This window comes from Mesoplodon mirus (genome assembly GCF_964341445.2).
Source record: "Mesoplodon mirus genome assembly, chromosome: 12".
NCBI lineage: Eukaryota > Metazoa > Chordata > Mammalia > Artiodactyla > Ziphiidae > Mesoplodon > Mesoplodon mirus.
In genome coordinates, this window is record NC_138988.1 from 72,404,719 (window position 1) to 72,418,482 (window position 13,764).

Genomic DNA, 13,764 nt, shown 5'->3' on the forward strand with positions numbered 1-13,764 from the left:
GTCTGCCCATGTGGAGTTTGGGCTTCCCCACCCTCACAGCCCGTGGATGCATCCACCCAGCCGGAAGCTCTCTGAGCCTTGCCATTTACGGGCTTTTATGGCAGTTTCAACATGAAAGATTTTTTAACTTGATCTGTAGCCCTTCTCTCCCCAGAGTTTGGGAAGTGAGGCTGAATGTTCTAGGCTTCTAATCAAGGCCTGATCCTTCTGGCGACCAACCTCCACCTCGAAGCTATCTAGGGTCCACCAAGAATCACTTCCTATCACCCAGGAAATTCCAAGGGATTTAGGAGCTCTGTGTCAGGAACAAAAGATATTCCTATCACTTCTATCATTCATGAAATTCCAAGGGATTTAAGAGCTCTAGGATAGGAGCTGGGAATGAAGATGAAAAATATATTTCTTGCATTATCCTGGGCAGGGACATCTTCTTGAGCAGAGCATGTGAGTTTTGAAAGAAGGACATGTCAAGGGGTGTTCCTTCCTTTGGCCCTTTTAGTCACCAAGTATTTATTGAGCATTTTAAGTGGCAGGGTTTTTTGGCTTTTTTTACAAGGTACTTTGGCAAAAAAGGATGAGTCAGACCCGTCTTGTCTGCAGGAAGACTAGCGTGAGGTATTGATCAAACAAATGAAAAATAGTTCTTGAGAGACTGCTGTGTGCTGGGCCCCGTGGGGCTGCCAGGGATTTAGTGACGAACCAACAGGAGCAGTTCCTGCCCCCAAGAACATGAAGCCGAACGGGAAGGCCAATCTTGAACAGTAGTGATAACGTGGTGGGTGTTTTGAAAGGAAATGTTTAGGGAGCTGTGGGAGTGTCTAGCAGGGAGCCTTCTTCTAGACCGGGGGTCATGGTGGCTCCCCTGAAAGCAGTGACACTTCCATTGAGATCTGAAAGCACAACAATGGTTAGATAAGTGAATGGAGGTGCAGAATAGGGCCACAGAGTCCCCCGCAGAAGCAGCAGCAGATGTGAGAGTCTCAAGTCAGGAAAGAGCTGGGTCCTTTTGCGGGGAACACCATCACGATGAGAATAACCAAGGATTTTGGATTCGATCCTAAGGGTGATAGAAAGCCACCAAAGAGGTTAAGCAGGGGTTTGAGGTGATCCAATCTACTTTCCTCAAAAAAAAAGTAGGGTCCCTCCATCCAGGGTACCCTGTTGAAGAAGTGTTCTCTGTAGACCACTGGGAGGCTCTTGGTGCACTCCGACCTGGGGAGGATGGTGGCTTGGACTAAAGTGTTAGCAGTGAGGATGGGGAGAAGTGGACAGATTCCAGAGCTACTGAGAAGGAAGCATAGTAGGATTTGTTGGGCTTGGTGAGTGAGCAGGAACCGGGGAACACCAGGTTTCTTTTGTGAGGTTGTGGGTGGATGATGGGACCCTGTACAGGACAGGGTGTGCCAGTGGAGACCCAGACTTAGGGGACTGGGATGATGAATGCAGTTTGCATGTGTTCTCTGTGCATCAGTTTCCTCACCTGTAAAATGGGCTGTTGCAAGTTTAATGAGTAAACCTTAAGCACTGAGGACAGTGCCTGGCACATCCTGACACTACATGAGTGTGGGAGGTACCTGAGGGTCACCAAAGTTGATCAGTATAGGAGGCACCTGGGTGCCAGGATTGGGAGCTCAGGACACTGGTGAGCTAGAGGTACAGGTTTGAGAGAGTTTAGGATCGTCACTGAGTCCTTGGGAATGGCTGTGAAGGCTTCACCCCGGGGAAGCATAGAGGAGGAGGGGAGGAGAGGACCCAGGACGGTGCCCTTTGGGACTTCAACGTTGGATGGTAGGAGAGAGGAGGAGAAGTCGGGGGTCCCAGGAGGAACGTAGAGTGAAGCAGGAGGGACTGCCCAAGACTGTGGTTGTCCAGGAAACCAGGGAAGAGAGACTCAGTAAGGAGTGGATGGTCCGCAGAGTCATGGGCTACCTGGGCCGAGCCAAATCGCCAAGAAAGGTCCTTTGATTTAGTGACAGAGACCATGGGTGAGAAAAGACCAGTGTGTCCATAGCCAGAATACAAGGTTGAACAGAACTGCTCTGGAGTTCAGGAAGGGAGAGGTGTTCTTACCTGGAAGGGGCTGTGGAAGGCTTGCGGGAGGATGCTAACTTTGAGCTTGGGAATTAGACCAGGGTCCACAGGATGGGTGGGCCAGGAGGGCAGGCCGGGTGGAACTAACTGCATAAGCAAAAGTAGAAGAGATGCAGTTTGTTCTGGGCAGTGTCAGGTGCCCAGAACTCTATCTTTTTCTTTTATTTCTGATTCTGACCGTGGAAAGGAAATGCTTCAGAAACCTTGAGCAGGGTCTGGGGACATTCCTGGGATCTGAAGAGAGTGGTTCTAGGGAAGAACCTTCCTTTAGCATTAGATCTGCTGGAGTCTTTAGTTCGAAAGGCAGGTGACCTGATGGGCATAGTTTCAAGTTCTCTTTGAATGTGCCGTTGAGGATGACAGCCACTGGTCACGTGGGACTGCTGACACTTGAAACGTGGCTGGTCTGAACCAGCATGAGCTGTAATGGGAAATCCACACCAGATTCTGATGACTTAGTTTGAAAAAAAGAATGTAAAATACCTCATTGATCTTTTTTTTTTACATTGATTATATTTTGAAATGACCATATTTTAGATATTTTGGGTTAAATACAGTGTATTATTAAAATTAAGTTCAACTATTCCTTCTTAATTTTTTTAATGTGACCAGAACAATTTTTTAAATACATGTGTCTCACATTCTATTCCTATTGGACAGTTCTGATCTATGTGAAGGAAAGTCTAAAATGTTCTCGTTGAATAAAAGTAAAGGACAAACAGTGTAGATATTAATATTTAAGACCCTTGTACCTTCTTAGATATTACTTTCACTATCACTTTAGAAAATGTAAAGATTAGGAATACTATGCTTTGTTTTGTCTTAATGTAAGTTTTGCTTTTATTTTTTTTTTAAAAAAACCTTACAAGAATTGAACTGAAAAGCACATTATGTTCCCATGGCCCATTAACTATTTTTTTTGATGAGCCCCTGCATAACTCATGAATCACAGGAGAAGAATTTTCAATAAGAGAACTTTTTAAGGGGCCATTCAGCACAGCCAAACCTATAAAATCATCCCAAACTACCGATAGAGTTACCCTAAATTTGATGATGTCAGAAACTGCTCAGTCCTGCTCCTGGGGAAGCGTGGGCCAGCTGCTGGAGCCCAGCCTGCGTGTGCACAGCCTTGTCTTGGTGGTGGTGCAGCTGAAGGGCTGTCCCTGGCAGGCACACCTCCATGGGAAGCAGACCTCCCGCGGCATGGCGTGCCCTTGTTGCCAGGAGAGTTGCTCAGCTCATGACCTTTACCAGGTCTCCTCAGTTGTGCTGGGACCCATGCTGAGGTTGGGGGAACCAGAGAATTTCTGGGGGAGACACTCGAAAGGCACAGAGACTTGAAGGGTGAGGGCAAAAACTGGATCAGTAGACTGATTTCTTTCTTTGTCAAGCCTTGATTTATGGTGTTGACAAGCTTAAGAAGGACAAGGAAGGAAGACAGGAAACTCCAGGCAAGAGGACTAGGGGCTAGCAAAGCAATGCGGGAGATGGGCAGGGAACAGGGGGCCTGGACAGGAGGAGCCAGGGACGGGGACAGGAAGTGAAAGATGCTTGGATAGAAGCTCAAGGGCTTGCTGCAAGGAGATGGGAGGATGGGGCTGAACTTCTAGAAAAAGAATTGCCCTGTCATATCTTTGATGCTCTTTGGAGGAAGACAGCAGGCTGAGGGCTTTAAGGGGATTTGAGGGAACTGTAATTTCCTGTAGGGCTGAATATTCGAAGGTCAACCATGTCTGGGTTTCAGACGTATTTCTTGTTGTCTTTGCAGGATGAATTGGACCTCACCGACAAAAACCGGGAGGCTGTGTTTGCACTGCCACCTGAGAAGAAATGGCAGATCTACTGCAGCAAGAAGAAGGTGCCCTCTCTGATTCCCTTCTGCTGTCCCTCAGGGTCCACAGCACGGGCAGCCCTTGCCTCCATGCTTGCTCATTCATTTAACCAGTATTTATTGTACACCTGTCCTGTTCTAGGTGTTGGAGGAGTGACAGCGAATAAATCAGGACAAAAACAATCCCTGCTGTCACGGAGCTTACACTCAGGGACATAGGATTCTGGTTTTCAGAAATCCTGTAAGCAGGTGCCCACTGGGTTCCAGGAGTTGGTGCTGGGTAAGGGAGCTCTACGATAACAGGTCTAGGGAATTCCCTGGTGGTCCAGTGGTTAGGACTCTGTGCTTTCACTGCCGTGGGCCCGGGTTCGATCCCTGGTAGAGAACTAAGATCCCACAAGCTGCGCGGCCAAAAAAACCTCTAGATTCCTTTCTTGTGCCTGTGCGTATGCGGGGAGGGTGTGCGCCCTGGGCCATACCTGGGGGTAGCTCTGTTGGAAGAACTCCATTTGGGGGAAGTGAGTGGTCTCTTCTGGACCTTTAGCGCCCCCCCCTGCCCCATCCCAGGCTGTGGCCCTGTCCCAGGGCAGCATGCACATCAGGGACACACACTGGTCTCCACTCTCCCCACCCTTTCCTCCCTTTCCTTCATTAAAAGATGTCAGTCCCCTGGGTTTTCCTGGTGGTGCAGTGGTTGAGAGTCCGCCTGCCGATGCAGGGGACACGGGTTCGTGCCCCGGTCCGGGAAGATCCCACATGCCGTGGAGCGGCTAGGCCCATGAGCCATGGCCGCTGAGCCTGCGCGTCCAGAGCCTGTGCTCCGCAACTGAAGAGGCCACAACAGTGAGAGGCCCGCGTACCGCAAAAAAAAAAAAAAAAAAAGATGTCAGTGCCCTGATTGTGATCCTCCCTAGAAGGATGTGCCGGGCCGCAGTCAGGTCTTAATTGGGTTTTATCTCCTCCCCTCTGCTTTCCCAGTGGCTGTGCTTTCTTCCTCCATCTCTATGTCTCTTTCCTTCATCTCTTTCTCTCTACGTCTCTCTTGCCTCCTTTGTATTTGAGCCTGTTTCTTTTACTCTATTTTTCTTTCCTTGGCCCACCTTCCTCCCCACCCCTCCACCCTCTCGTTTCTCAGGCTTGCAGCTTGTTCGCTTGACCTCAAGAGTGTATAGGTGTTTGGGAGCTAGGACCTGGCTCTTCCTGCACCTGAGGCTCAGAAGTCTCCCTCCTGGGAGAAGACGGGCAGGTCTGGGATGGTTTGGGGCTGTTTCTCCTTCGTGCTCCTTAAAGCCCATTCCTGGCTCTTTTATAACTCTTCTCACTCAGGATATTTGTTCCATCCCGGGCTCCATACTGGGCCAGACCGAGCTCATAAAATTGGTCACTATTCTAGAGTTGGAAGGAACCCAGGAGCAACCCAATCTAGTCTTTCATTCTACATAGGAGGCCAGGAAGGCCTAGAGAGGCCTTCACGCGAAGTCACCAGCCAGTCATGGCAAGTGCTGCAACGATGCTGGAATGCAGGCCTGCCAGAGTCTGAGAACCTGCATGCACTGCAAGCCACTGTCTAGTAAACTCCATGTGTATTAAGCACCTGCAGAATACTGTGCTCTGTGTTTAGGAATCTCATTGTGAGGAAAGCAGGTCTTTCAAAAGCTCAAGTCATGGAAGGGAGGGAGGGAGGGAGGAGAAAATTAATGTCAGGAGTAACTCATCCTACCTCATGGTTCTCCACTTTCCAAACTGATTTACTCTGGAGGTCCCTGACGTTGATCCCTTGTGCAGCTAAAGTAAAAAATGCACTAAAATGTAAGGACATCTCTCGCCACCTTCCAAACCAAGTTGTGTGTCATCTCCCCACACACTTTCACACCCTCCTCTCTTTCCACATGGGACTTCCTCTTGTCTCTAACACCCTCCCCCTTTCTTAGCTTCAGTAATCTTGAGTAACTCAGCCCAGTCCTCTCAGACCCCCTACCCTAGCTCCCGCATGAGCCTTCTGTGTTAGATGTCCCCCACCCTGGGTTTCCATGGCCCACAAATGGACGTAGAGCACTGGTCACCCTGCCTCTGGCACAAGACAGACTACTACGTGGATGACTTTTTGTTCAGTACTTTCAGGGTTCAGTGCAATGATTGGCACGTAGTAGGTGCTCATTAAAGGCATATGAAGTGGCTAAACGGGGAGCCAGTGAAGGCAGGAAAGGATGTGTTTCATGATACGTTCGTTTATGTTCTGTGATCTCCTCTCTAAGGCAGAAGCTAGAATTTGGGGACTTCGGTCATATATATCCACGTGAAGTCACAAAGACCCGATCAAGGCAGGTTTCTCACTGATGTAAAATTTGGATTTTAAGAAACAAAATCATGAAGCCAGAGTGGTTGAGGCTGAGGGATGCAGGGCAAAGTCCAGGCCGGTTGGCAGGCAGGTGATTCAACAGGAAGGTTCTGGAGGAGGTAAATGTTCATGCTAATTTGAAAGCAGGAAATTGGCAGAAAGCAGATGAGGGGGAACATCCAAATGAAACAGGGACAGGGACAGGAAGGAGGAGGGTGTGTGTAATGCCCAGAAGCAGACCCACTGGCCAGAGGAGAGGACTGGATTTTCGGTCAGCATCAATTCTTGTCCAGTTCCCCTCATTCCTGCCCACACTTGGGGAGGACTTGAGGCTTTCTCTTGGGGCCTGAGGGCCAGGTCTCATCTGGGCTCTACCTCCTAGCTGCACAGACCCTTCCTCTTTCCAAACCCAGGGCCTTGGGAATGTCTCTTTCCCTCCTTTTTTAAAGTTACAGTTTACTGAGTACCTACTATGTGCCAGGCGCTGCACCAAATGCTCTATGTCAATCAGTGCTTCCCAAACTGTCTGAGAGAAAGACCAAGTTTTTAAAGGTCCAAACTGTCACCGACAAATACTTTTGTAAAATACAATGAGAATGATATTATCAGAAAAAAATAAAATTTGAAAAAGGAGATGTACAAAATATAAGCACACATTTTCATTAGATTCAACAGACTTAAAATTGAATTTTATTAAATAGAGTCAGAACAAATATAACAGGGAAAAAAAAGAATTTATTTTTAATTGTATATATTGTTTGAAAGTGTATACACCTGCATGGTTTCTGCTCATGTCACTGGCTGGTCCTGAGGTTTGATGTCCACGATCTGCCTTTTGCCAAGGAAGAAATGGAAGCCTGGGGAGATTTTGTAACTTCCTCAAAGTCACCCCATCTAGGCTGGGCTAGGAGATGAATCTGAATGCTGACCTGGGACGAAGCTCAGGATCTCAGACTGTGGGCCTGTCTTGCCGGGGGTGTCCATCCAGTCCTTCATCTTGTTCCAGGAGCAGGAGGATCCCAACAAGCTGGCGACCAGCTGGCCTGACTATTACATCGACCGCATCAACTCCATGGCCGCGGTGAGCCTCGCCCCTGTCCTGCCCCGGGCCCTGCCTGGAAAGGCTTTGGGGAGAGTGGTCATCATCTTCCCCTGCACCCCACAGCCCACCCTCTCTGGGGTTCAGCAGCTTTTCAGTTATTCTCAAGATTTTATCCTGATCCCTCCCTCCCCTGTGTGACTTTAGAGCCCCCCAAACCATTGAAACATTTATTATGTATATATCACACAGCCTTGGGAAATAGTCTGAGCTGATCATTCTCCCCATTTTACAGATGAGGAAAGTGAAGCCTGGGAATGGCTCTTCTCAGAGTCTGTCACTCTGTCTTAGTAAACCGTTCACTGAGGCCTCAGCATTCCTGAGGCGAGGGCAGCCCTTGGGTCACCCTCGGGCTGGGAGTGGCAGGGAGCTGGGAGACAGGCAGCCCAGCGTGACCTCTGCCCCCTTCTCCGACCTCAGATGCAGAGTCTGTACGCGTTTGATGAGGAGGAGACGGAGATGAGGAACCAAGTCGTGGAAGACCTGAAGACGGCCCTCCGGACACAGCCCATGAGGTGATGTCGCCTTCCCTCACTTCCTTCCACGGCCCCTCACCCAGCGGTCCCCTCATTTTCCCGAAGCTTCACGCAGAGCTCGGCTCCCATCCCAGTCCCCTTGGCCAACTCCACTCTCCAGCATCCCCTAGAGCTCACTTTACCTCCTTTCACATCCTGGCTCCCACTGCCCCTCTGGCTGGGATGCTGCCAGAGATTGGGCATGTTGGGGAGGGGAGATGAACACGGGAAGATGAGATCAACCTCAGATCCTGAAGAGAAACTGAAGGCAGGTGCTTGTTTTATTGGGAAAACAGAACAGGATGGGGGTGGGGGGTGGGCATACGGACAGGTACACAAGAAAGAGCTGTGCACATGAGGGGCCCCGCGCCAGAGGGGTGAGTGTGGGTGAGAAATACTCCAGCCACTAGGGGGCGATGTGGTGTCTCTGGATGACATTTCTCCATCTAGCGTGGGAGCAGGCAAGGAAGCGGGGGATGGGTGTCTCAAGGGCTGAAAAGAGCCTCTCCCCACGTCCCAGGCCACATTGTGAAAGGGCCCAAGAGAGCCACAGGCCCCTCTTGTGTCTGGCAACTCATTCTGGCTTGTGGGAGCCAGCTCTCAAAATTTTCAGCAGTTTTGCAAGCTGGTTGTTAAACATAGCTATGATGAAAATGTAAATTACATCAACTCATGATTAAATAAATGCTATCAAAAACAAAGGTAATTAAGTACTTGAAACTTACACTCCTTAATTACCTGATGATTTGACTACATTTTACTGTTATGTATGCTCTTTACTGTTACATGTGCTCAGTGAGTTTATACCCACTGTGTGTGCCTGGTGGGAATACGTAAATGGTGCATCTCTTCCCAGCTCCATGTTCAATGACACACACTGATACTTTGAAATCAGCTATTCTGGCGGTATTTATACCATAGAAATTGTCAAACACCACAATCAGGCCTTCTTCTTTTTTGAGGGGGGTGGTTCGCGGGCCTCTCACTGTTGTGGCCTCTCCCCTTGCGGAGCACAGGCTCCGGACGCGCAGGCTCAGCGGCCATGGCTCACGGGCCCAGCCGCTCTGCGGCATGTGGGATCCTCCCGGACCAGGGATAGAACCCGTGTCCCCTGCATCGGCAGGCGGACTCCCAACCACTGCGCCACCAGGGAAGCCCCAGTCCTTTTTCTTTTCTTTCTCTAGAGCTCCAGTTGTTACCAGCACAATGATCTTCGTGTGTGTGTGTGTGTGTGCGCGTGTGCACGCGTGCACGTGTGTGGTCTAGGTTGACCCAGGAGCCTGGAAATAGCCTCAAGAAGAACGGGAGCCCCCTAATCCCTGCTTGTTGCTCAGGCGGGGTGGGGTGGGGGCCTGGTATGGGCAGGGGATGCAGGAAGGATGAGGAAGTCAGGAAGTAGAAGGGCTGAGGGGAGGTTGCCGGGTTCATCTCCCACTTCCATTTATTTTTTTTTCCCATAATAAAATTCTGATTACAAAAGTCACACACAGTCATGGTGGAAATTTTGTGGAATACATAAAAGTGTAAAATAGAAAATAAATAATACCTATTTTTAACAATTTAAGAGTACATTCTATTTTTCTAGGTGTATTTCTTTAATCCTGTAGAAATACAAATGCACTGGGGATCAAATGTACTAATTATATGTAGTGCTTTCCTCACCTTCATTTATGACATTTCCTCAGATCATTAATTATTGTTCTACTGAATCAAGGGTTTTAAGCCTCTGTGTGTGTGTGTGTGTATATGTATGTGTGTGTGTATGTATGTGTGTGTGTGCCATGGATGACTTTGCCACCCAGATGAAACCTACTGACTGCTTATCAGAGTGATGTTGTTAAATAGTAAAATAGATAAAGTTAAAAATGAACCAATTAAATTGAAAGTTACCAAGTTTTAAACATTTGTGAGATAGCAATAAATGTACTTCTTTATGCCTTAAATAATAAGAACTAGCAACCACCATAATTTTGAAGCCCTGATGAGTAGAAATGATATTTTGAGATACCTATAACAACTGTAATTAGAGATGAAAAAAGCTGTGATTTCTTTGTGTGACAAAGTCACAGATTCTGCTAATGCCACTATAGTTTATTGCCTACATTCATCACTGAAGGAAATGCTAAATTTCAGGTAGAGGTTACCAAAAATAAAAGTGTAATTTTCTTTTCCCATCCGAGTTCATGGACCCCTGAATGTTAGCCATAGACCCCTTAGGGGAACACAGATTCCAGGTTAAGAACCCCTGAACTAAAGGGTTTTTAATGTTTTTTGCTAGCATTCAAGATAACTCAGATGTTTTCTTAGGGATCCCTTGAAGAGTGCCTTCCCCAGCCTTGATCCCTTGTTGCAGTGACTCTGATGGCTCCCATGTCTGCAAGTCCTCCTTGTTGTCTGACTGTAATTCTCTTAATTCCCATCGTGGTTGGTGATGAGTCTTCAGGTTTAACAGCCGCGATAATTATCCTAATAATTATCATGATCATCTGTTTCACATATACACCTTCATAGCTGTGTAACCCACAGCCAACAACGTGCAAATGCATGGTATTTAAAATGCAAATAAGATCTGAGTCTTGTGAGGTGATAGGTTTTTAGCGCTTTAGATAAACTTTACAAGTGAACCAAGTGGCTACTGTCAGTGGGACACAGCGGTACCCAGGTAAGGGGGTAGCTGTTTGCAAAATGCATACAGAATAATATGCAACTGCAGGATACCTGTTTTGCTGATGGCTCTGGTCTGGGCAGGTTTGTGACCCGCTTCATCGAGCTGGAGGGCTTGACCTGTCTGCTGAACTTCCTCCGGAGCATGGACCACGCCACCTGTGAAAGCCGCATCCACACCTCCCTCATCGGCTGCATCAAAGCTCTGATGAACAACTCCCAGGGGCGGGCACACGTGCTGGCACAGCCCGAGGCCATCAGCACCATCGCACAGAGCCTGCGCACGGAGAACAGCAAGACCAAGGTGGCCGTGCTGGAGATCCTGGGCGCCGTGTGCCTGGTGCCTGGCGGCCACAAGAAGGTGCTGCAGGCCATGCTACACTACCAGGTGTACGCAGCCGAGCGGACGCGCTTCCAGGTGCGGGGCTGGGGGAGGGCTTATATAAAAAGAGCTGAGGAGCCTTAAGAGAGGGGCGGTTTGGCTGGGAAAATTGACTCCTCACTAGACCGTGGGTTCCTTGAGACATGGAATATTGGTCTGCTTCATTTTTGTGGCTCAGTATCTCTGAGCCCAGCACCTGGCTCATAAAGGGGCTCAGTCAAGAAATATTGAATCGAATGCCATTGCTGGAATGGAGATTTTAAGCCCAGTGCCTGGGCCAGTGCCTACTATAGGGACACTGGGACAAGTCCTGGGAACTCAGGCCATGCTATTCTCTTTTCTTCTCCCTGACCTGCTCCAGGTAAAGAGATAGACAGTAAGTATAAGTGTCTTGGTACTAAGTCTTAATAGATGTGAACTGTTATCACAAACATTATGGTTTATCCACCACTATAGACTATATGTTTATTCTGTCATCAAACATTTTAAAGCACCTACTCTTCAGAAAGTGACCCCTGACCCTTTGCAGAAGATGCAAAGGAGGTAAAAGGTAATGCCCATACTATCAAGGAGCTGGGCAGGGAATACAGTTACTCTCGGTATCCTCGGGGGATTGGTCCCAGGACCCTCGTGGATACCAAAATCTGTGGATACTTAAATGTCTTATGTAAAATAGTGTAGTATTTGCGTATAACCTATGCACATCCTTCTGTATACTTTAAATCATCTGTGGATTACTTATAGGACCCAATATAATGTAAATGCTCTGTAAATAACTGTAAGTACCATATAAATACTATGTAAACAGTTACTGGTGTTCAGCAAATTCAAATTTTGCTTTTTGGAACTTTCTGAAATTTAAAAAACACATGTATTTTCAACCTGGCATTGGTTGAATCTGCACATATGGGACCCATAGATATGGAGGGCTGAGGAGCTGTAAACAGCTGTAAAGTGCTAAAGCATCTTTTCAGCATCACCCAGCAAAATAAAGCAAGTCCCCAAGGCTGAGTGGATAGGAGAATAAGGTAGGACTGGGGCTGAGATGCAGACAGGCAAAGGATGCTTCCTGGAAAAGGTGAGCTTTAGGGAAGGTCCAAGATGAGTTGGATACACTGGGGAGAGAGAACAGAAGGGGCATTCTGGGCGATTGGAATGGCAGGAGCAAAGGTACAGAGGCTGGACTCATAGGATCCTGAGCCCTCCTCTCTTTTTCCATCCTGCCTTTCCATCCAGACACTGCTGAATGAGCTGGACCGAAGTCTAGGCCGGTACCGAGATGAAGTGAATCTGAAAACAGCCATCATGTCCTTTATCAACGCTGTCCTCAATGCCGGCGCTGGAGAGGTGAGACATCTTCTCTGTGCCCTTGCTGGGCCCTGACTTTCCGGACCCGGGGAGGAGGGCGTGAGTGCTACCTGGGGAATGGCAGAGGGTCAGTGTGGCTGACACTACCATCATTGTCCTCAGATTATCTGTATCACCTCTTGCCTCCTTCACTTGGGGCCAAGAAAGAACAGCTTGTCATAAACCTCTCTGTCATGAGCAGTTCCTGGGGAGCTTCCTGCCTAGGTCGCCTCATGCATTATGTGTGTCATGGACAAACCCCAAGCTTGTCTGGCTGATGATTGTTTAGGATGGTGGGGGATCATTTATGGGAGGAGGGCAAGTGTTGGCCCTTCTTTCTAGAGCTTTCTAAAGACCTGCTTCTGGACTGATTTCTGGGGTGGCTGATCATGCTCTTCTAGCACCTTCTGTTAGGAGGTGTGACTTTTGATTTTCCTTCTTTTGGGGTCAGAAGGGGATTCCCAGACCTTAAAAATAGCAACAGTCGAAGAAGAACTTGAAGAGCAGGTGAACTCCCCAAATTCTAAGGCAATCAGATGCCCCAGTCAAGGTCAGCTTGTTGAAGGTCCAAAGGGACAATTGAATGATCTCTGCTTTTCCCTCTTTTCTGCCAGCATACTTTTTTTTTTTTTTGCGTCCCGTCCTGATGACCTGAGTTAGGTGGGGTGGATTGGGGGAATTACCTGTCCCTAAGACGCTGATGTCACCTGAGTCAGTACTAGCTATTTATGCTGACATCTGTTCTGGTTAGTTGCTAACCATACCTCATCAAGCAGTTCTTATGAATACCATTCCTGTAGGTAAGTAATATCATGCCCATTTAACCGATGAGGAAACTAAGACTTTTGCAAAAGTCACAAAACCAGTAAGTGACAGAGCAGGGATTGGAACCAAGAAATGTCTGGTTCCAAAGTGTGTGCTCTGTATCACTCTTCAACACTGCTCTTTGAGGCCACAAACTTAGAGAAGACTGGTGAAGGACTTAAAGGAAGTGAGGCAGGAGAGCTAAAGGGAGTAAATAACAAGGTCAGAGGATGTCTCCTCCCACCCTTTCTTGCAACTCTGGGACTCGAAGCAGTTCTGATGAGTTTGCTGTAGGGGATGTGGTGGGACTGGAGTGGCAGTGAGGGGGCCACTGGGGACTCCTGTGGAAATCGAGACCAGCCCGTGAGTCTGGTCCTCCCTTGGTGACCCCCAGGATAATCTGGAGTTCCGTCTTCACCTACGGTACGAGTTCCTGATGCTGGGGATACAGCCTGTGATTGACAAACTCCGGCAGCACGAGAATGCCATCCTGGACAAGTAAGGCCCAAGTCACCCATCCCCATGCAAACCTACGGCGACAACGCCTCGGTGGGGGATGGTCAGGACTCCTGTAGAGGTTTCTGTTCCCCTGGAGACCACCTGCCGCACCCAGCATCGATTCAGAAGCAGCTCTGGGGGGCGGGAGGTGGACAGCTCCCCCGCCTTCTTGCCCCACATCACCTATGCCCCTAC

The 13,764-nt window shown here is 48.4% G+C and overlaps 1 protein-coding gene across 3 annotated transcripts in view; it reads left to right on the forward strand.

The window, feature by feature from the left end:
- The window catches only part of DAAM2 (dishevelled associated activator of morphogenesis 2), a 113,346-nt gene that overhangs the window by 69,226 nt on the left and 30,356 nt on the right, over nucleotides 1–13,764 (forward strand). For all 3 annotated transcript variants that reach the window (XM_082638189.1, XM_082638190.1, XM_082638191.1), the window contains exons 3-8: nucleotides 3,860–3,949; nucleotides 7,267–7,341; nucleotides 7,780–7,874; nucleotides 10,623–10,956; nucleotides 12,157–12,267; nucleotides 13,466–13,569. In XM_082638189.1, coding sequence (XP_082494315.1) covers nucleotides 3,860–3,949; nucleotides 7,267–7,341; nucleotides 7,780–7,874; nucleotides 10,623–10,956; nucleotides 12,157–12,267; nucleotides 13,466–13,569 — 809 coding nt within the window. The remainder of the gene's footprint in view (nucleotides 1–3,859; nucleotides 3,950–7,266; nucleotides 7,342–7,779; nucleotides 7,875–10,622; nucleotides 10,957–12,156; nucleotides 12,268–13,465; nucleotides 13,570–13,764) is intronic.